The 22,926-nt window shown below is 45.3% G+C and overlaps 1 protein-coding gene across 4 annotated transcripts in view; it reads right to left on the bottom strand.

The window, feature by feature from the left end:
• Positions 1-255: 255 nt before the first annotated feature.
• The window catches only part of ca9 (carbonic anhydrase IX), a 174,441-nt gene continuing 151,770 nt past the window's right edge, over positions 256-22,926 (bottom strand). For 2 of the 4 annotated variants that reach the window (XM_085973540.1, XM_085973517.1), the window contains 4 exons: positions 19,170-19,211; positions 7,880-7,903; positions 4,634-4,724; positions 256-1,841 (listed from right to left, as the gene is read on the bottom strand). In XM_085973540.1, the coding sequence (XP_085829666.1) occupies positions 1,781-1,841; positions 4,634-4,724; positions 7,880-7,903; positions 19,170-19,211 (218 nt within the window). In that variant the 3' untranslated portion in view covers positions 256-1,780. The remainder of the gene's footprint in view (positions 1,842-4,633; positions 4,725-7,879; positions 7,904-19,169; positions 19,212-22,926) is intronic. The other 2 variants (XM_085973524.1, XM_085973532.1) reach the window with 2 other exon arrangements.

Genomic DNA, 22,926 nt, shown 5'->3' with positions numbered 1-22,926 from the left:
AACCGCCTCTCCTGAGGGGGTTGTACTCACGCAGCCTAACGGCTCGAGTTAAATGTGGAAGTCAGCAGGTTCCCGATGCGCTGAAATTTTTCCTGGTTTTAACCTCCCACCTGCTCCCAAGCCCACGCACTCTTCCAGGTTAAAATTCAGCCCAATGCGTCAGTATTTTGGGAGTTTTCTCCCTATATTGATAACATGGATACCCATATTATTTGAGGTAAAGGTCAAATTGCAAGCAAAATGAGTAACTTAAGACACTTTTCAAGAAGAGGATTTTATTGATTGAATGCATTGTTCAACCACAGTCACTAACATTGTTATGAAACACCTTTTATCTTGAAAGCGGAACCATTGCTTTGTTCAAATTTGAAGCAGTGCTCAGAAATATTTCCTTTAAAAAGTCCTTTGAAATCCATGTAAAGTGACAAATTGTGGGAGCAGCATAATTAATTAAAGCTGCTCCTATCCTGTCTGGCCCATCACGCTGATCTTTATTGACCTACATTGGCTCCCTGTCCCCCAACATATTAAATTTAAACTCCCCATCCTTACCTTTAACTTCCTCCACAGCCTTGTCTCATCTTACCTCTGCAACATCCTCCGGCCTTGCATCCACCCCCCCACCCTCTTCGTTTCTCTGACTCAGGTCTTTTGTGTCCTCCCTCTTCCTTTTGCCCCAGCATTGGTGACAGAGCCTTCAGTCGTCTTGGTTCCACTCTATAGAACTCCCTCACTAAAAGACCTGCATCACGCCACTTCTCCTCCCCCTTTATAAGCCTTCTCAAAACCCATCTTTATGATCAGGCTTGTGGTGATCCCTTCTAATCTTTCCCTCCTCGGAGTCCATTTCCCTGTCTAGTTGAATTTGTGAAGCCCCTTGGGACTTTGACCTTAAAGGCCCTCTATAAATGCAAGTTGTTGTCGTGCTACCCTGAGGGACAGGCTCTTCCCCCCTCGGTTTGTGATTACAGTTCTCCTTTACTCCAAAAAAGCCACCTTATTTTAGACTAATAGAAATGTCACTGCTGCAATTGTTGCCATTTACGGTTCACAATAACTCTTTTAAAAAGATTTCTCCGTGCCAATCTTGCCACTTTTCCCAGCACAGTTTAGTACTGACTTTATTCCACTTTATAAAATATCAGTTCAAAGTTAAAAAGCACAAATATCTTTTTGTGTAACTCCATTCCCACCCTGTCACAAAGTTACAAGTGCACCAGCAGACAGATATATAACTGAGCCCATTTATGTAACCAGTGTGGCTCACATTCAGTAAATATGCCCAAGCACTCTTCAACAATATTCCTTTTCCCACCACCATCCTGTGTCATACAGTAAAACAGATTACATAACTTGGCCTTATATAACACATTTAATGTAGAAGAAACATAGATAAGCACTCACTAATTCACTTAAAGTTGATTAAATGTTTTATACAAGTGATCAAAATTGTTTACCATCCTTCTAGTGTATGAAAAATCAATAGCCTGAGTGGAATAGCTTTAATGCTGCACTGCTTTACTCTTTAGGTACCCCATTTCTTTCCGTTGCACTCGAATCACATGTTACAATGCAGTGTTTACTCAAAGGTATACTTTCTCCTAGTACTGCACAGAACAACTTTTATTCAGCAGTTTCAAACTGAATCAAGTCACATCTGACGCTCCGATGACCGCAGATAATAAACAAGTCATTTGTTCTCTAGAAATCAATATCTTCTGCTCTAATACCCAGGTCCAATTCCAGATTTCCTACTGGTTAATAGAGATTCACTGCAATCTCATGCCTCCATTGTAGCAGCAGGTTTGTAAATCACTTTCTGTCCTGTTTCAGTGTTTGACCTGTAAAAGGTAAAAAGAAGTTTGCAATATAAGTGAAAAATCACTGTGAAGGGAATTAGAAAGAGAAAATCTGGTAGGTTTTTACAAAGAACGCAGGTTCACCAATTTGAAAATGTGGCTTGTGATACAATCACCAAGGTTGTTTAATGTTCAAAACATGAGTGCAAACTTAATTTTTTTATTCTTTCTATTCCATAAGAGATACATTCAATAGATAAGCATTATAAGCATCGATGGACATTATATTAAAGGAGTCTTGCGTAAAGGCTTGGTGTAATACTACGGCATACAGCCCAGAAGGCCGTCGATTCCTGGTTTGTGCTAAATCAGCTTCTGACAGCTGAAACAGTGCTATAACCAGTCTCAATGCCTCTGGGCCAGGACAGGGGGACAATCAGCAAAGGACTTGCTTCTGCTCACTATCCGATAACCCCTGCTGGATGTTGTGTGAGAACATGAACATGCTTGGCTGTGATGCCCTCTATGTTCAAATAGCCTGTTGACATTCACTTTCTAGGCTCCCATGGGAAAATGACCACTTGGTACCGGAGGCCTGTCATTACTCGTGGAAGAGCACCCCGTGCCTTCAAGAGAGGAGAGAAAACAGGTGAGAAAATTAGAGAAAGAGGAATCTCATCATAAATATTCTTTGCAAAATGGAAGTTTTAAAAATTATGATCACCTTCAACCTCCTAGCCCTGAATGTCCTCCCCTCCATTCTCCTTGGCCCAGCGTGCGCGCTTTTCACAAGTAGTCCACTTGACCTTGGCTGAACCCATTCGGTTTTGAGAGTTCAGCCGATATAAATATGTTGGCTGAGCATTGGATGGAACTACAGCCTGAGAACTGCAACTCGCTTCAAATCAAGCCTGGATAGTTGTGCAGATCTTAAAGGTCTGTAGCAGCGTTAATGAAAGAAACTGATCCTGAAACAGTCCTGTGGATCCCACTTACCCAGCTTTGAAGTACTGTACGCCTGCATTTGGCAGATCAGGGCAGAGATCCGGCATGACCAGGCTCACCCCAATTTACCGCCCCACTAATCTTCAGCAACTCAGGATGTGGCCCTTGGATTGCCCTCCCTCCCAGTGAAGAAAGTGCCTGGTCTACACACTGCGCCTCCCCCTAGTGGCACTGTTGAGATTGCAGTTAGTATTGCATATTCAGCTCAATTTTCTGAGTGTTAATTTCTATGCTGACTTTGTGCTAGATTTAACTGCTTACCATTGAAAACATAATTATTGGGGTACAACCCACTAGCCTAAGAAACTCTATTGTTTTCTACTATTTGAAGAATAATTTAAATTTATTTCCTTTAAATTAAAACTTCGTAGAGTTGAGGATAGCATTTGATTGATTCAACAGCGACAGTGCAGTAGTGACAGATACAAAGTTCCATCCTGCTTCATATTATAAAAGCTGTGTATTATACTTTTTATATGGTCAATGAGCTATGAAGGTGAAATGTAACGACTAGCTCATGTCTGAAAACAATTATTTTATCTTTGGCCAGAGGGTAGAGTGAATATACAATACTGGCTAGGGCAGACAATCGTACCAATTTCAATTTCAATTTTATTTGTCACATAACCAAATACAACAAGTGAAATCCAGTCAGTGAAATGCTTTTTTCTTAACGAGTCGAGCGCACCAAGCAGCAAAGGACACTTAGCTGCTGGTACGCACGGAGCCCGCAAGGACGGCAGCCATCTTCATCACCAAGAATGTTAGCTCAGAGAAAAGAAAGAAAAGACTTACATTTATATAGCGCCTTTCACGACCACCGAATGTCTCAAAGCACTTTACAGCCAATGAAGTACTTTTTTTGGAATGTAGTCACTGTTGCAATGTGGGAAACGTGGTAGCCAATTTGCACACAGCAAGCTCCCACAAACAGCAATGTGTTAATGACCAGATAATCTGTTTTTGTTATGTTGATTGAGGGATAACTATTGGCCAGGACACCGGGTAATAACTCCCCTGCTCTTCTTTGAAATAGTGAGAGCAGACGGGGCCTCGGTTTAACGTCTCATCTGAAAGATGGCACCTCCGACAGTGCAGCACTCCCTCAGCACTGCACTGGAGTATCAGCCTAGCTTTATGTGCTCAAGTCCCTGGAGTGGGACTTGAACCCACAACCATTCTGACTCAGAGGGGAATAATTATACTAACTGTATCAAATCAAGGTTGCTGTCTATAATGGTTTAACCCTCCAGGAAGCTGACCTCTACTTCAAAGGAAGTGGGGAGAATGTCTGGGCAGCAACCCTGGGATGTTTAGTTCACTTAATTCAATGGAATTTCTACATGGGTGGAGGTGCATACCAACATAAAGATTCTGAAAAGAGGCTAAGATTCAAAATAAATTCAGTACATTGAGTGCGAGTGTAAAATTGCTCCACTGTAAACAGGCTTGAGGGGCTGAATGGCCTACTCTTGTTCCTGTGTGAATTTCTTTCAGGTAATAAACTTGATTGGTAGCTTAGCCTGAACTGCATTGTCTGACAGTGCAGTGCTTTTCCACCTATCAAAAACATGAGTGTGTAGTGAGCCATGTTTTTCTTTCTTTGATGATTTATAAATACATTTAACTATGATTCTATGAAATGCTGTGTTCAGTTTTAAGCAGATTGTTTGGTGATACTGTACCACTCTATATTTATAAAAGCCAAACTCTCCTAATGGACTAATACATTTGAAATTATTTGGTTAAATCTGTATATGCTTTTATATTGCCGTTGAAGGTCTCTCTTTATTTCTGAAGTGGATAATAACTGTTGTCATCGTTCTCACCTTTGTCTTTTCCTTTGCTTCATCACATAAATTACAAAGGCTAAAGCAGTACATCCAAACAGGATCCCAAATATAGTGGCGAGCATATCACCTACAGATACATAACAGATATATTGATTAGAACTCTTGTTTAAAAGTAAGAGGCCCCAAATTTCCCTTGGGCCAGTGGACCATGGGAGCTTCGTGTGGGGGAATGGTGGGCTGAAGTTCCGCATCATCTGGTGATCTTACCTCCTGACCCCGAGCAAGCTAGACAGCAGCAAGATACCAGCATTCAGTTCAGTGGAGCAGAGTAAGTGGGGCTCACAGGGGGGGTTCCAGGCTGCGGTGATGGCCTCGGACACTCCAGATGATAACAGCCAGCCACAATGGAATAGGCCCTCTAATAAAAGATCGATTGCACAATATCTCTTCCTTTTTAGCCGGTCCTGCCAGCTTTGAGCCCATCTGTCTTTCAATCGCCATATTTTGCTCCCTGCCCCCTCCAGCAACGCCAAAGATGCCCAAATACTGGTACAGGCATCCACCTGATTTATGGTATTGGCCTAGCCCTGCTCTGACCATGAAAACTCCAGCAGGGTTAGACTCCCAGCTCACTGGTGGTCAGCAATTCCCACTCTGCCATAGTTATGGTGATAGAGTGGGATATCTGGGACCCACGGTTGGTACCTTCACACACATGGATACATTCACTTTACTTCACAAATAATTCGGTTCTCTTGGTTGCAGCCCCATTGAAGGGGTCTGTTTCAGATTGCCATTGAGCCAGCGGACAAAGGGAGCTTTCTAAGGATTTGAGTCCCAAGATTGCTTGGCCTTTTGCATGGATTCCTGCCATAGGTTTGGCAGGAGTCATCTGGAATGGCTGCAAATTTGGTCAGGACCTGGATATGCCTTGTGGTAGTGTTTCCTACATTGCTTTATGGGGCAGAACCTGCACTCGACAAGGGACCATAGGACGGGGGACAGGAACTCCTTAGGTCAGGGGTTCCTACTCCTCGCTCCTCAGTCAGGATCCAGTGTGGCATCAGCACAGGTATGTGCCTCGTCATATCTGTTGAAGTAGAGCCCGCCTGGAGATCCAAGAAAAGGTTGGTGACTGGATCCCCAAAGATGGGTGGGGGGCAGGGGGAAGGGGGCAGCGGGGAGTCAAAATTGTTTTTCTACTTTTTAAGGCAACCTCCTTTGTAAGGGGGCTGTGGGACAGTCAGACTGTTTTACTGGGGGGGGGGGGAGATCTGGCACACCCCCAGGTCAGCCAACTGCTACTGGTATTTCCAGTAATGTTGGTGGGATTGCCACAGATGCACTCCCAAACCACCAAAAGCCTGTTCCTTCCTCCTCACCATGTGAACTTCAGCAGGATGGAATTCTGTGGCAAATATGCCCTCAGTAATTACCTCTGTGGTTTTTCTGGATTCCAGCTTTCAAAAGTTTGAAATTTGCAACTATTCACTCAATATTTGTATTACTCTATTTTTTAACGCAGCAAATCACAATGCTGACGACTCTCAACTCAAGCCCCTGTATCTTCAGAAAATGGTAAAATAACAACAGGATACAGTTAGCAGGTGGAAATGACTGTACAAACTAAAGAAGCCACATGCTGCAGATGTTAACTTGCGGAATAGATTGCTACCTAGCTAATGAAAGGCGATTCATTCGAAGTATTCAAAAGCGAGCAGGACACATTCCAGATTCAGCAGGCAGGGAAATATGGGCTTGGCTCTGGAGACTGGCATTCTCAGTCATGCCAAACATGGCACCCATTGCTGGCACCCCAAAGCAGCAACCCCAACCTCATTGTGGAGGACTCCATTCGCATTCTGGTGCTGAACAAAACATGACTCACGGATGGCGATTCCCGTTCCCTGACTGAAGTCTCTTTACCTGGCTATACTTTCCATCACTTTCCCCATTCAAACCACCACAGTGGCCTCTCTCCTTGATCTCTAGCACCTTCCTTTCCTTCAAACACTTCATCCTGTTCTATCCTCCCACCCCAAGCCCCATGTTAACTTCTTTACCAAGATGTCCTCCCTTATCTCTTCCATTAGCCTCTGCATCAAGCATCAGCTCATCCTTCATTCCACACCTAAACACCTTTACCCCCTCTCCCCTGTCATTCCGTCGTCTTAGCCCCAGAAAGGAAAGTTTAAAACTTATCTGGAAAGGCCTCTTCAGTTTTCAGAAATGGTTGTAGCTGCTGGGGATGGCTGATGCGGGCACACGGCTCTCCTCTGGATTAAGATGGCATCAGAGACATTGGCCTTTATGAGGCACTTGCCCAAGTCTGGCAGGTGCCTCAAACGCCTGACATATCAGACATTTTGAAATCGGAACAGAGTATTTCAGCCACTCCGTTTTAACAGCCCCCGTGTTTGGTTTCCACTGGGCGCAAGGAGTTAAAATTTTTCCCAATTATTCCAATGCCCTCCTTTCTGCCCTCCCATGCTTCACCATCCATAAATTCCAACTTGTCCAAAACTCTAACTGGCTGCCCATCCCCCAATGTACTAAATTTAAAATCCTCGCCCTTATCTTGAATTTCCTCCATGTCTTTTCCTCCTCTTCTCTCTCCTCCTCTTAAAAAAAAACCTTCTCAACCCATCTTGCCCCACACCCTTTGGTCTTTGACTCTCCCTTTGCCCCACCATTAGTGACAGAGCCTTCAGCGGTCTTGGGCCCACTCTCTGGAACTCACTCCCTAAACCTCTCCATCTTTCCACTTCTTTCTTTTCTTCTCCATTTCTCTCTCGTCCTTTAAGAACTTTCACAAAACCCATCTTTTAAATCAGGCTCACACAGCCCTCCTAATCCCTTCCTCCGTGGCTTGTCTATTCCATTTGTGAATTTCTTTGGGATGTTTTTATGTTAAAGGTGCTATATAAATGCAAGCTTTTGTTATTGAGGGAAATTAAAAATGGCTAGTGCATTTCTATTTAGTTATTTGAACAAAAAAGTTTCCATTTTCTTTTGCAACCCCAGTTGACCAGTTTAAGGTTGTCCTTAATACTAATGTTTGTGCAGTCTTTCAAGGTTATTAAGATATTGTATAAAGTTTGGATTCTGTAGTTATTAGTTCATTGAGTAAACATTATATGCGACATCTGTTAACATGTAGCTTGTAGTCAAATCAGGACATGATTTTATCAGCAGCACTGAGTTAGAATCACAAGGACTGAAGAAATGTTTTCTATCAAAAAAACTCTTGAGAATAAAAACACAGAAGTTTAAAATACTTACCTAAAGTGAAATAGCTGCCATCTGCTGAATTGAAAGAGCAACAAAGAAACAGAAGTTACACATTGTAGAAATAGCATGTTAATATACCACTTATTAATAAACACTACAAAGAAATAGTTATTTGTCAAGTTTTTACCGTTGAAAATAAAATACCTTTTTAACACAACAATTTTAGAAGAAAGGAAATGTCTGGATCATGCCAGCTAACGACAGATATAAATAGCTAAAGCACTTCAGAACTGAGTGTACATTGTGGGTCTAGTAAATGATGCATTCCAGTAATAATCTTAAGGTCCCACCCCTGTCAGGAGTCAGTGAAAAATAAACAGCTTTTTCTGGCCAAGATTTCAATCAGTAATTTAACATTTTTAAAGGTAAATTTTCCAGTTGTTCTATAAAGTCAGATAGTAATACCAATGTTTTGAGAATTTCATGTTTAATTATTTGAGATGTGGGCTACTATATATATAAAAAAACTACAACGGACTCCCAGCGGCTCCATGGGTAAATGTATTACATGGTGTGGTGCTGAGCTTTACAAACAAAGGTCTCCGGTTTTCTCACTGGCCTGTGTTCACTGAGCTACTTGATCCCAGCTGCAGGTGTTGTGGGGGTACTAGAACTGGGAAAACACACAAAAACAAATCACTAGGCTTCCCGTTCCTGTCCAGCATCGCCTGAAAGAAGTTTATTGCTGATCTTGGATCAGGATAGCATCAGGCTCAGCTTTGACACTTCATTCAGGGGCCCACTGACACTCAAGCCCAGATGTTCTGATTGAGATCCCTCAATTTACAAGCACAAATCAGGTGATCCTGATCGGAGAAGTAGGTGGAGATGTGTTGCGTTGGATCTCTGCTCACTTTGTGTAACACACAATTTCTCATGGGTGGTGGACACTGGTGTAGAAACACCCTCCTTGAACAGGTGGGCACTTGATATAAATATTCATTTGACTGTGGGGACGCCCTGACATTTAATGATGCAGGACATCCATTCATAATCATGTGCATTAGAAATGAATATCTGTAGTGTATGTAACCGTCTACCTTTAAGAGACTATTGTATGTAACCGTTCACCTTTAAGAGAACTATTTTAGGTGTGGCACTACTTGTTTGGCTTCTGTATACGGTAATACCGACGGTGACCACACCGGTATATAAGTGCTGTGGCATGATTTATAGGGCAGATTCGCACTGACCTTCGAATAGTAAAGTCCTGTTGTATGTTACTCCTGAAGTCTGTGTTGTAATTAACTGCACAACCCACAGACTTTACAGTGGCGACGAGTCCGATCGTACCCTGCGGCAACAATAATTTCAAAGCAACGAAAGAGCGTCGAAAAGAGGCAACCGCCCTCGTCATTCGGCTGGGAGAAAACTCAAGGCTGCAGCAATAGAAAGGAGGAAGACTTTAGCGACAAAAACTTCCATCAGCAACAGGCACTGACTGTCCCTTCTGCCACGGTGACTGTGAGTAAGGGAAAGTGAAAAGAATAGCCGGAGGATAAGGGCTGGGCACTCGACCACGGTCGAGGGGGAAAAGGAGCCGGACAAAAAGTCGGGTCCAACGGCGTCGTGAGAGACCGCGACCGGCGGGAAAAGCCGGGCGGTGACCGAAGCCACGAAGCGCTGCGACCGGGAGCGTAGGCGCGGGAAGAGAGAAACTCAGCCGCAGCCGGGGAGAGAAGCACCGGACTGCGAGAGGGCTGGGAGGCTCGATTGGGGTCCGAGCGAGCGGGAGAGGCAGAGCCGACCAAGAGAGACTGCGCGAGAGCCAGTCCAGTGGCTGAACTGTCCTCCGTCAACGGGGTGTAACCAGCGCCGGTAGAGCCGAGCGAGCGGGAGAGAGGCAGAGCCGAGCAAGGGGAACTGTGCGAGAGCCAGTCCAGCGGCTGAACTGTCCTCCGTCAACGGGGTGTACCCAGCGCCGGTAGAGCCGAGCGAGCGGGAGAGAGACAGAGCCGAGCAAGGGGAACTGTGCGAGAGCCAGCCCAGCGGCTGAACCTGTTCGCCGTCAACGGGGTACCCAGAGCCGGTCGCCCTGCCATAAAATATTAAAAAAAAAGGGGAAAGCCTTGAAGCCGACGCGCAGGCTGTGAACCTGAAAGCCAGCGGCCGTCGCCCGTGGGGAAAGTGTACCCCTCCCGCCAGGGAAGAAACGCGGGAAGCTGCCATTAGGTGGGGAAGAAGACAGAAGCGGGAAACCGCCATTGAAGTGGGCAGGGAGAGAAGATAAGAGCGGGAAACTGCCATTTTCGCGGGAAAACCGCCATCTTAGAAAAAAAAAAGAAATAATAATTTAAAGAAATACTTGTGTTGTTCCCAAAGAGAGGAAGATGCCTAAGCGTGGTAACATCAACGATTTTAATTCCGAAGTAGAAGACTGGGCCACGTACGTGGAACGCATTGAGATCTATTGTGAGGCCAATAAAATAGAAGAAGATGACAAAGCTATAACCTTGCTGAACTCGATGGGCGCAAAGACATACGGGCTCTTGAAGCATCTACTAGCACCAGCTAAACCGGCGGATCAGACTTTCAATGATATTGTGGCTGTCCTGAAGGACCACTTGAACCCTACACCGTTAATGTTGGCGGAACGATTCAAATTCTATGCGAGAACGCAACGAAAAGACGAAAGCAACGCAGAATACTTGGTCGAACTGCGTAGACTAGCGAAATACTGCCAGTTTGGAGGGAATCTGACAGAGGCATTGCGAGACAAGTTCGTGTGCGGGTTGGCAAAGGAAGGAACGCAAAAGCGACTACTCGAAGAGAACGACCTTACACTTGACAGGGCTGTCCTTATTGCAGCATCGCACGAAGCCGCAGCGAAGGGAACTGCGGAAATGCAGCTAAAGACAGCAGCACTAAGTGTGGATCAAATTACCTCGACAACAACAAAATGCTATCGTTGTGGGAAGACAACACACGACCAGAACCAATGCTGCTTTAAGAACCAGGAATGTAGGAAATGTGGCAAACTGGGTCACATAGCTAAGGTATGCTGGTCAGGGAAGAAGACCAACAACCAAAGGACCAACAACCAAAGGAAGCCATCACAGGAAAAGTACAACAAGGTACACAAGGTGGCTGAGAAGAGTTCAGACGAACAGAATTCAGACTCAGACCCAAACGGCCAGGAGCTGGGTAGTCTGAGAATTCACAATGTGAGTAAGGAAGCTGACCTACAAACTATCTGGGTCATGCTAAAAATAGCTGGAATCCAAGTGAAAATGGAGTTGGACACTGAATCAGCTCTATCAGTCATAAATCGAAGGGATTACCACCGGCTATTCTCACATATACCCTTAAGAGATACCAAGTTCGTATTGCAGACAAACACGGGGCATAAAGTATACCCCATGGGAAAGATAAGAGTCAAAGTGAGAGATAGGGGTAAAGAACACCCAAGAATGAACTTATACGTACGACATGAGGGAGGACCACCACTTCTAGGACGGGAGTGGATCAAAAAAATAGACATGGAATGGCACTATCTAAAAGCCATAACGAGTGAGGACTCGGTGCAGACAATCAGCTCAGATTCTGAAACGGATGACGATAAGACCAACCCAAATATGAAAGACAAGGCTGAAATGGACTTGCCGACGAAGGTTGGAAAAACGAAGGCATGCATAAAGGCTTATGCTCCAGAGAAGAACAAAGTTTCAGAACAGAACTCCACCGAACAACGACAACCTAGTTCGACAGAAAATTCTGAGCCTGTTCAAGTTACGGACATATCCATGACGGAAGAACACCGAGCTCGGACTCAAACTTATTTCAAATTACGACAACAATTAGAACAATTGAGTTACCGTCTCGTACAAGAGATGAAAACAATGAAAAAGCTCTATGATACCGAATGGGAGAATCTGGAAAGACAACAGAAGCAGCTAGCTCAAGCAGAGAGCGACCATAGAGCCATCGTGACCAATTACCGATCACATCTCCCTTATGCTGTTCAGGAGTTAGAATATTTGCAGGAAGAAGCAAATGAAGAGGAATCTTCAGGAAGCCAGGATTTTATTCCAGTTCTTCTTTACGACTCCTTACAAGCAGAGTGTGAGAAGTTGAAAGAACAGTATGAACAGGCCCAGGCTACAATTCTGGAAGGGGTTAACTCGGCAACCTCCGAAAAGCTAGTTTCAGTGGAAGCATATGAGCAACTGAAGGTTGAACATGAGCAAGAAGTCCAAAGGCTGCAGGAAATTCTTGATGAGCTCAAGGCCAAGACAGACTCATCGGTAGAAGTTCCATCCATAGATGAGAAATTAGAGGTGAAAGACATGGCAGAACCTGAAAGACAAGATGTACAAGAACTCATAAAAATATTAAAGGAAACCCAAGACAAATATGGGGCGGCAATGACCGAGATTCAACAACTTGAAGAACAGATTCAACTGGGAATCCGTTCAGTGGAAGAAAAGGGAACTGTAAGAAACACAGAGACTGTAAGAATGGCCTCTGAACATGAGCTAGAGAGCATCAAGGCGCAACTTCTCCGAGCGCTGGAAGCCAAAGTACAAGAGGAAAAGAAGGTGAAAGCATTGGAGGAAAAGGTGGATGAAATGGAGAAGACTCTGACCCACAGTGTTCCCGTGGAAGAGTTAACGGTCAGCCAACTCCTTCATATGCTGAAGGACAAGACTCTACAATGGGAACAATCTGAACACGAGCTTCAATCTTCAAAGGGAAGGAGTTCGGAGCTCTCAAAAGTTATGGAAATAGCTGAGGTTGCAACACAGATTTTACAGGGATGCCAAAAGTACGCTGAATCACGTCAATGTGAACAGCAGAATGTTGAAACAGCTGCTCCAGTAGAAGGATTGAATAGCCTGATCAATCAATCCCCGAGGGAAGGGGAAGTGTTGAAATCACAAACGAGGTCATTAGTGAAGGATTTGCAGGAAACCCAGGAAGAGCGGGATGAATATGAACGCATGAAGAAGTCTCTTCAGGAAAGATGTCTAGGGAGGGAACAACAGTCGGCTAACGTCCAGTTGGGTACGGAAGAAGTAGCAGGCCCCCTCGCTAGACTAGCTCAGGACGACACCGAATATTACCATGACCTGTTGAGTGACACTGAATATTACGAGGATCTGGTCTGCCCAGCTTGTGATGAAAACTCCCAAAGTGCAGAAATCAGGATGAAGCACTTAAAGTCTAAGGAACATAGAGAGATGGTGGCGCTACAGCTGGGAGCCCCGAGAGTCTCCAAGAAGCAGAAAAGAAAAAGAAGAAGCAGAAGATGATAACCATCAAAATCATTATCACTCCTACCAGATCATGCACGTGGGCCCTACAAAGGGAGATAAATCAGTTGGAAAGTAAGGAAAATTACCAAGGCAATACAGCTGTTTGTAAAAGTCAGCATTGCTGGTTCAGCAGGACGGGAGTTCAAGCTGTTACGTCAAGGGGAAGACTAGTGGAGGAGTCACGCTAGCAATGTGAACCGGCTACACCACAGCGATGTTGTTCGGACCGAGTCAAGACTAGAGACTGAATCTATACACTGTTCCCACAGAGACTGAACCTGTGAACTGTTTCCCACAGAGACTATATCTGTAAATTGTTTACCTGAAGTTGAATATATGTATGTTAATGAGAAATAGTATGTTGTAAGCTAAAAAGGGAGGATTGTAGTGTATGTAACCGTCTACCTTTAAGAGACTATTGTATGTAACCGTTCACCTTTAAGAGAACTATTTTAGGTGTGGCACTACTTGTTTGGCTTCTGTATACGGTAATACCGACGGTGACCACACCGGTATATAAGTGCTGTGGCATGATTTATAGGGCAGATTCGCCCTGACCTTCGAATAGTAAAGTCCTGTTGTATGTTACTCCTGAAGTCTGTGTCGTAATTAACTGCACAACCCACAGACTTTACAATATCCAGGATTGTTGGGTAATGGTACATATATAGATCATGAACACAAGGTTAAGGTAAATGTATTTCAGCCATTTCGTAACCATTATTCTTTATTTTCCCCCTTTGTTTCAGCTGGCACTTAACATTCACATAAGTCTTTGTTCCAATGGTTGTAATGTTTATTTTTGCCCTAACCACACCAATAGGTTTCCTAATGGGAATTCCCCAATCGGAGGTGTTTGGAAATAGAAGGCCAATGAAAGAATGCTAGATCAGGCTGCACGATAGGTGTATTGTGTCCACCCACCAGTACCCACACACCTGTATCTGCAGACAGAGATGAACATACTTCACTTTGGCATAGGATCAGTGTATGCAGAGGCTCCTATTCCCAAAGGAAGCTGGGACAGAAGATCGGATAGCATCACTGTGATATATGAATGCCAAACTGTAACGATGGGTGCTGCACCTCAATTATAGTATGCCATGCTTTCAGTGGTACCACATGAAATAAGGCATACCAGGTGGATTAACAGCCAAAATAGTCTGATTCGTCATATCCACCAAGATGCCACTAACCATATATGTGTAGATAGTGACGCAATGACCGTGGGGAACTGCCTTCACAAAGTCTGCATCATCACAGAACCAGGTACGGAGCTGTGCGAGCAGCTCCTAGAACACCTGCAATTACCATACATCATAGGGCTGGAATACCTAGTGATAGTACCAGACAGCTATGACCTGAAACCTGCTTCAAATCTCGCCAGGCATGCTGCAATGCTGACCTATGAGAATGGTGCCATGCGGTGATAAAAAGGGCCAACCTTCTTGCAATCACCTCATGCAGCAACACCTCCACTTCAGCAGGGGGTCAAGTGCTGGGTTGCATTATCATTTGCCTGCAGACCCTAACAACCCTCAATGTGAAACCGTCCCTAACTTGCAGCAATTTCCTTCCAGAACCCTCAATAGCTATGTGGGGTGGTCTGAAGGTCAGAAAAGTGCCCTTGATTGGCTTACTGTTGCTGGGAGGGAGGAAAATGCCACTCTGGTGCAGCATTTAAGAGGCTGCAGCAAATTACAGAGCAACATCACTTTTCAGCAAGATGGTAGGCGGAGGAGCAGCCTAGGGGGTTTCAGCAGCTGGAAGGGCCCCCAGATTTTCCAATGCATCCTGAGCGGTGCTACCAGAGCCACATTAAGATTTCTTGGGGCCCTGGGCACTAAAAACGCTCAGGCCACGGTCCTCCATCCTTCCTCCCCCCTCCCCTGCTCCCTCTGAACACCTCAGTCTCACTACCTGCAGAACATCCTGGACTCTGACAGCCAGTGAGATTGCTGCAGCATCAAGATACCAGGAAGAGCTTCTAAGGACATTGACAGCTTCCAGAGCGGCAGCTAACAGTGTTGCATTAGATATTTTGAACAAGGCACTTGCACAGGACCTCAATGGGACTATCTAGTCTGTGACGAGTAGCATCTCAGAAACTGTGCCCAGTACCTGTGGGCTGCATGGAGTGGGCACAGATGTTGCTGTCTTGCAGAGAATGGCAATCAACCCACTTTCTTAATACCCTCGACAATGCCTTCACATGGGGATGTTTCAAATATGGGCCTGGTTCCACTTGCTACTGCAAGGGCCAGTCTGTTGGAAGCTGGTCCCTCTGAAGCACTGAGTAAAGAGTCACTTCAGGTCTCGGAGATCCCAGGGGAACCAATTCACCCACCGCTCAACTTTACATCACTCAGCGAGTACTTCGAAGGAGTAGGTTAGGAACTAGAGTAATCGTTTGCAACCATCTTCAGCCAGAAGTGCCGAGTGGATGATCCAGAGCGGCTTCCTCCGGCGGTCCCCACCACCACAGAAGTCAGTCTTCAGCCAATTTGATTCACTCCATGTGATAGAGAAACAGCTAAGCGCACTGGATACAGCAAAGGCTATGGGCTCCGACAACATCCCGGCTATCATGCTGAAGACTTGTGCTCCAGAACTAGCCGCGCCTCTAGCCAAGCTGTTCCAGTATAGCTACAACACTGGCATCTATCCGACAATGTGGAAAACTGCCCAGGTATGTCCTGCCCACAAAAAGCAGGACAAATCCAATCCGGCCAATTACCGCCCCATCAGTCTACTCTCAATCAGCAAAGTGACAGAAGGTGTCGTCGACAGTGCTATAAAGCAGCACTTACTCACCAATACCCTGCTCACTGATGCCCAGTTTGGGTTCCGCCAGGACCACTCGGCTCCCGACCTCAGGCTTGGGCTGATACGTGGCACACAAGTGCCAGGCAATGACTATCTCCAAACATGGACAAAAGCGCTGAATTCCACAGGTGAGGTGAGAGTGACTGCCCTGGACATCAAGGCAGCATTTGACTGAGTGTGGCATCAAGGAGCCCTAGAAAAACTGAAGTCAATGGGAATCGGGGGGAAAACTCTTTACTGGCTGGAGTCATACCTAGCACAAAGGAAGATGGCTGTGGTGGTTGGAGGTCAATCATCACAGCCCCAGCACATCGCTGCAGGAGTTCCTCAGGGCAGTGTCCTAGGCCCAACCATCTTCAGCTACTTCACCGATGACCTTCCCTCCATCATAAGTTCAGAAATGAGGCTGCAGATGTCTGCGACCACCTGCCGTGTCAATCTGAGCCTGCGGAAGCACTACTCTTCAGATGGTTCACAGTGTTCAGTGCCATTCGCAACTCTTCAGATAATGAAGCAGTGCATGCCCGCATGCAACAAGGCCTGGACAACATTCAGGCTTGGGCTGATACGTGGCACACAAGTGCCAGGCAATGACTATCTCCAAGTGAGCGTCTAACCACCGCCCCTTGACATTCAACGGCATTACCAATGGCGAATCCCCCACCATCAATATCCTGGGGGGTCACCATTGACCAGAAACTTAACTGGACCAGCCACATTAATACTGTGGCAACAAGAGCAGGTCAGAGGCTGGGTATTCTGCGGTGAGTGTCTCACTTCCTGACTCCTCAAAGCCTTTCCACCATCTACAAGGCACAAGTCAGGAGTGTGATGGAATACTCTCCACTTGCCTGGATGAGTGCAGCTCCAACAACATTCAAGAAGCTCTACACCATCTAAGACAAAGCAGCCCACCTGATTAGCACCCCATCCACCACCTTAAACATTCATTCCCTCCACCACCGGCGTATCGTGGCTGCAGTGTGTGCCATCTACAAGATGCACTGCAGCAACTCGCCAAGGCTTCTTTGGCAGCACCTCCCAAACCCGCGACCTCTACCACCTAGAAGGACAAGGGCAACAGGCGCATGGGAACACCACCACCTCCAAGTTCCCATCCAAGTCACACACCATCCTGACTTGGACGTATATCGCCGTTCGTTCATCGTCGCTGGGTCAAAATCCTGGAACTCCCTCCCTAACAACACTGTGGGAGTACCTTCACCTCACAGACTGCAGCGATTCAAGAATGCGGCTCACCACCACCTTCTCAAGGGCAATTAGGGATGGGCAATAAATGCTGGCCTTGCCAGTAACGCCCACATCCCAGGAACTAATAAAAAAAAGTAAGCTAGCACAAAGGTTAGTTACAATGTCAAGAAGCAGTTGTAGAAAGGAAAAATGGATTTTGTTGGCACATCCTGACAAATGTTGTTTAAAGTAAAGATAGCTGATCCCATGGAGTTAGGAGTTCATTTCTCTGTCTGTTTTACATTTGTCTTTGTCTACATCCTTTAAATTTCACCTCTATGCAATGTACCCACACGTGAAAATATGTACCTGAAGCTGTGCATAATTATGATAATGAACCGACCACAGAAAGTCACATATGTCAGTTTGAGTCAGTGTAACACTCGTTTCAAACTATTCACGTGTAAAGCGTACCCACGGTGCAGTATCTAGGCTTCACAATCCAAACTCAGATGTGACAGATGACCACCTGGGTAAGGACCAGCATGGTCGTCAATATCTGTGTAAATGTACTTCAGTGAGAATTGACAAATCCAGAAGAGATAGGGGTAAGGGGCAAAACTGTAGATAAAAAATGTTATGAATCCTTTTGTTCTGTAGACTATGATAAACCAATTTACCTAATCTGAAGGAGGTGAATGGCTGCAGGAAAACCTCTGGGAAATTTCTAACTGTAATTAAGAAGCATTTCAGGGCAGCATTCTGTCAATCTAACATTATTCGATTGCGTTCCACAGACACAGATGTTCATTGTTTTATCTCAGGTCTCCTACCACAATGCACTACTGAGTAATTGAAACTGAATCACATCTCATGACCTGACATCTAGCATCCAATCAGAAACTACAGCATGTCTGACTCTCAAAGTTTCAGTTTGAAAGGGTTGTAAACCTGCACCTAGCACGATAACAGCTAACGCAATAAAACAATTTACAGAAGCTATAATAATTCAATAAAGCTGACATCAACACTGCAAAACCCACCAAACAAAACATCTCTGCCCCATTACATCGCACAGACCAATAGAAGCATCACTGCATTCAGCTTACCAAAAGCATTATTTGCACGTCGCTCTAACAGTGATGTATACTACCTAAATTAACTCAGTAGTACTGTTAAAACAGGAGCATTTTCTGAGGAGCTATTTATATTATTGATAATGTTGTCCTGCTAGGTACATTTTAGACACTGCCTGGAGTTGTACTAAGCCACGCTGACCAGGTGATTCCAGCTTCAATCCCTGGCCTGTGCTGAGTTTACTGATCTGTTTGGGATGCTACACTTGCCCTTAGTAGGTTTGGGAGGGAGAAATCAGTCGAGGATTATATAACATTAAATTCCATCAGTGGCACTGTCAGTTTCTCTCAGTAAGATGTAGCTGCCTTATAAAAGGGAGATGATTTGGCTGTTCAACTTTCCAGTGCTGATCCTGCTAGAGTCTGTGTAATCTATCCATAATAATGATGAAAGAAAAAATGACCTAATCTCCAAAGTTCACGAGTCCAGGTTGCTCTCCCTTTCCTCCACCCCACTCACAATGATGATGCCTACTTGTGCCTTTTGGAGACCAGGAAGCCTCATCTCACCTGTACCAGCCTCCAGTGCTACGCCAGGTCCCTTATAGGCTGAGGAAGTGGGAAGTCCCAGTGTAGAGAGTCCCCGCCACCAGCCTCACCCCCTCCGTGTCAGTGCCCTCATAAGGAACAAGCTTTTCTCAACTAAGATCAGGACCTGGTGCATCTGGGTCCCGATCTTTATCCAAGTCACTGTGCCAAACTTCCACTAGACTACCGCAAAAGTCCAATGGAACAGCCAAGGGAATTTGGCCCCATATACTTTTTCCACACATTTCTTTCTGCGAGTAAGACAATGCTGGAAAATGCAGTTCAACTATAATTAACATTGTGTGTCAGATTCCCTAATGTGCTTCAAGATAAAAATCCTCTTACCTGTGTTATTACTGTATGTACCTGATTCACCAGATTCTGAGCCTGTTAAAACATGAAACTGAATATTGGGTGTTGGGGAATGCACTGAGTGAGACAGGAGCCTTCAGTTTGAATGTTAAAAGCATTTCACCCAATAATTGCAATATCCTTGTGCAGACAAAGATAATGACAAAATGGGCTGGATTTTCTACTCCAGTCTGAATCCCACGGATCACGGGCAGAACCTTCCCATCTCATGGATCGCTGACACTGACCCATCATCCCAGATCAGCGCTATATACATAATTGAGGCGGATTGCAGGCAACATTCCAAGCTGTGCATGGTTGCCCATCTTGCAGGGGTGAGGAAAATGTCTGCGGCTGGCCGTGGCCACCTGCTGCAGACTCATGTGACTGGCAGACTCAGGGCTGCAGAAAAACATTAATTTAAAAAATGTTTCACAAACATATTGTGCCTTGCCTAGGGCAGTTGATTGCTTCGCCACCATTTTAGCAATGCTGGATGCCATGAATGCAACACCATTTGAGTACGCCCACCCAAATATATATGAGTGGAAATATTCTACATTGGCCAAAATCACAGAAGTGACAGGAGATGCTGGAGACCCAGCAGATGGCTCCCTGGCCCATTTCCTGCTACTGACTGCCCCACCTCCACCTATACGAAACATCTTGCTCAACCAGTCACTCTCGCTCGCCGACCTATTTCTCGGCAATTGACTAGCTTCGACTTGATGAATAGGCCTCAGAGCGAAGAGCGAAATGGCTGCAGCAAACTTGTAACAGCTTTCACATCATAAAAACATTCATCCTCCTGTGTTAATCTTGAGGCAAAGTCCAAGGTAAGTTTTACTGCCACAATTAACTTGTATGACATCCCACTCGCTTCAGCTATGGTGCAGCAAACAACCTAATAAATGTCATAGCCTTCATATAAAAAAAGGCTTGTTCTGGCCTTGCTCTTTCATCAGCCCATTGGCCTTGTACCCGAGTGTCTCTGGGTAAACACTTTACTTATAAAATACATAAATTACTTCAGCACACAAATGGCTGCCATCTCCGCGCTGGATGTATATTTTGACAGAATTCGCTACCACTCCATTAGACTATCTATTATGGTAAATCTTAAGATTAGATCATACGACCAAATATAATCTTAAAATCTGTTTTTGTTTCGACTGGTAGCATTTTCACCTCTGACTCAGAAGGTCATGGGTTCCAGTTTCTTGTTGCTGTGGTTCAGGTGGGCTGCATAAGACACTATTTGAATGAGAGCAGGGCATTCTCCCAGCGTCCTGGTTAATATTCCTCCCTCAGCCAATTCCACAAAAACAGATTAACTGGTCACTCACCCAACCGCTGTGCACACATTGGCTGCTGTATTTCCCTACATAACAGCAGTCAACACTTCAAAATAATTAGTTGTATGTGAAGCACTTTGGGATGTTTCTGAGACATGTGATAAGGGGCTTTAAAAATGTAAGCTGCTTCTTTTCAATTTGACTATACATCTGTAATATATAATATGCTCAGGGGCACAACCACATTTAAAGAATTGGGGCAAAGAAATTGAGGCAACTTTGTGATTTTGAAGAAGGGGAAGAGGAAGACATAACTCATGCCATAACAAATTTGTGATATATGTTGCCCTCACTCCCCTCCCCCTAAAGTATTTACAGCTATATGTGCATGTTTAATTCATCCTAGAGGTGAAAATATATCAAAGTAATAACTATATTTTTAACAATTCTAACATTTTATACAAATAAACTGTACATCAATTGTATGTCAAAAATCAAAACTTTTTTTATTGTTCAAATGCAGCAAATGTACTGCACCTCATGCAGTCTCCTACTCCCTTACTGCTAACAGGCACTTAGTCACTAATTACATTTTTATTGTGTTTTCACTGATTTATTCGCATTGATCCAACTTAAAAACCGGAAGCCTGGGCAGCTGAATAAAGTCCTGCTCTCCATTATAATTCGTTCATGTAAAGTCTGTGGGTTGTGCAGTTAATAACGACACAGACTTCAGGAGTAACAAACAAACAGGACTTTACTATTCGAAGGTCAGGGCGAATCTGCCCTATAAATCATGCCACAGCACTTATATACCAGTGTGGTCACCGTCGGTATTACCGTATACAGAAGCCAAACAAGTAGTGCCACACCTAAAATAGTTCTCTTAAAGGTGAACGGTTACATACAATAGTCTCTTAAAGGTAGACGGTTACATACACTACAATCCTCCCTTTTTAGCTTACAACATACTATTTCTCATTAACATACATATATTCAACTTCAGGTAAACAATTTACAGATATAGGCCTAGAAATTCACTGGCCTTAGCGCCGCTTTTGAGGCACTAGAGGGCCTAGCGGCGAAGTTATGGCCAGTTTTGAAATTGACAGGGGCCCTAAATCGGCGTTAGGCCGGTAGCGCTGCGCCGGCACCGATGACGTCATCGGTGTGCGCAGCGTCCCGGTTGCCATGGTAACCCGCCCGAACTCGGAAATTGAGTTGCGGCCGCCTCGCCCGTGGCAGCCGCAAGCAACGTTCTGGCAGAGGTGCCTTACAGAACGTTGCGCCGGCGCATTAAAGGCCCCGCGGCGGCCGGCCGCTTTCCCGCCACCCGCCTGGCCGCAGCTCCCTCCCCGGACTTCCCCCCCCGGAACAGAAGCAAGCCCGGCACTTGTCCGAGGTGCCGGGCTCATTTTTAAAAAGATTATCGCGGGCCGCGGCCGGGTGCAGGCAGCTCCTCCTTAAGGGAAGGAGGAGGCCTGCACTTCCCGAACCTGCCGCACCGCAGCGGGCGCCGCAGCGCCGGAATAGCGCCGAAATTCAGCGCATAGCGCCAGTTTTCAGGCGCTAACAGCTTTCAGCAGCGCCGGCAGCCGTTTGGGCGCAGAAGTAGTGAATTTTTGGCCCGCCCAGCGCGACTTAGCTCCGGCACTAACTTCCGGCGCTAAAGCCGTCGCTGCGCCAAAACCCAATTTCTAGGCCACAGTCTCTGTGGGAAACAGTTCACAGGTTCAGTCTCTGTGGGAACAGTTCACAGATTCAGTCTCTGGTCTTGACTCGGTCCGAACAACATCTCTGTGGTGTAGCCGGTTCACATTGCTAGCGTGACTCATCCAATAGTCTTTCCCTTGACGTAACAGCTTGAACTTCCGTCCTGCTGAACCAGCAGTGCTGACTTTTACAAACAGCTGGACTGCCTTCGTAATTTTTCCCTACTTTCCCATTAGAAGTAATAATGATTTAGATGGTTATCATCTTCGGCTTCGTCTTTTCCTTTTTTGCTTCTTGGAGGCTCTCGGGGCTCCCTTATCAGCTGCCAGCTGTAGCGCCACCATCTCCCTATGTTCTTTAGACTTTAAGTGCTTCATCCTGATTTCTGCACTTTGGGAGTTTTCATCACAAGCTGGGCAGACCAAGTCCTCGTAATATTCCGTGTCACTCAACAGGTCATGGTAATATTCAGTGTCATCCTGAGCTAGTCTAGCGAGAGGGCCTGCTACTTCTTCCTTACCCAACTGGACGTTAGCCGACTGTTGTTCCCTCCCTAGACATCTTTCCTGAAGAGACTTCTTTATGCGTTCATATTCATCCCACTCTTCCTGGGTTTCCTGCAAATCCTTCACTAATGACTTCAATACTTCCCCTTCCATCGGAGATTGATTGATCGGGCTATTCAATCCTTCTACTGGAGCATCTGTTTCAACAGTCTGTTGTTCCCATTGACGTGATTCAGC

The sequence above is a fragment of the Somniosus microcephalus genome, chromosome 2 (genome assembly GCF_052327205.1).
Source record: "Somniosus microcephalus isolate GS21.2 chromosome 2, FLI_Smic_1.0, whole genome shotgun sequence".
Classification (NCBI taxonomy): domain Eukaryota; kingdom Metazoa; phylum Chordata; class Chondrichthyes; order Squaliformes; family Somniosidae; genus Somniosus; species Somniosus microcephalus.
Note: the sequence above shows the minus strand (reverse complement) of the source record. Positions and strands in the feature narration are given on the sequence as shown.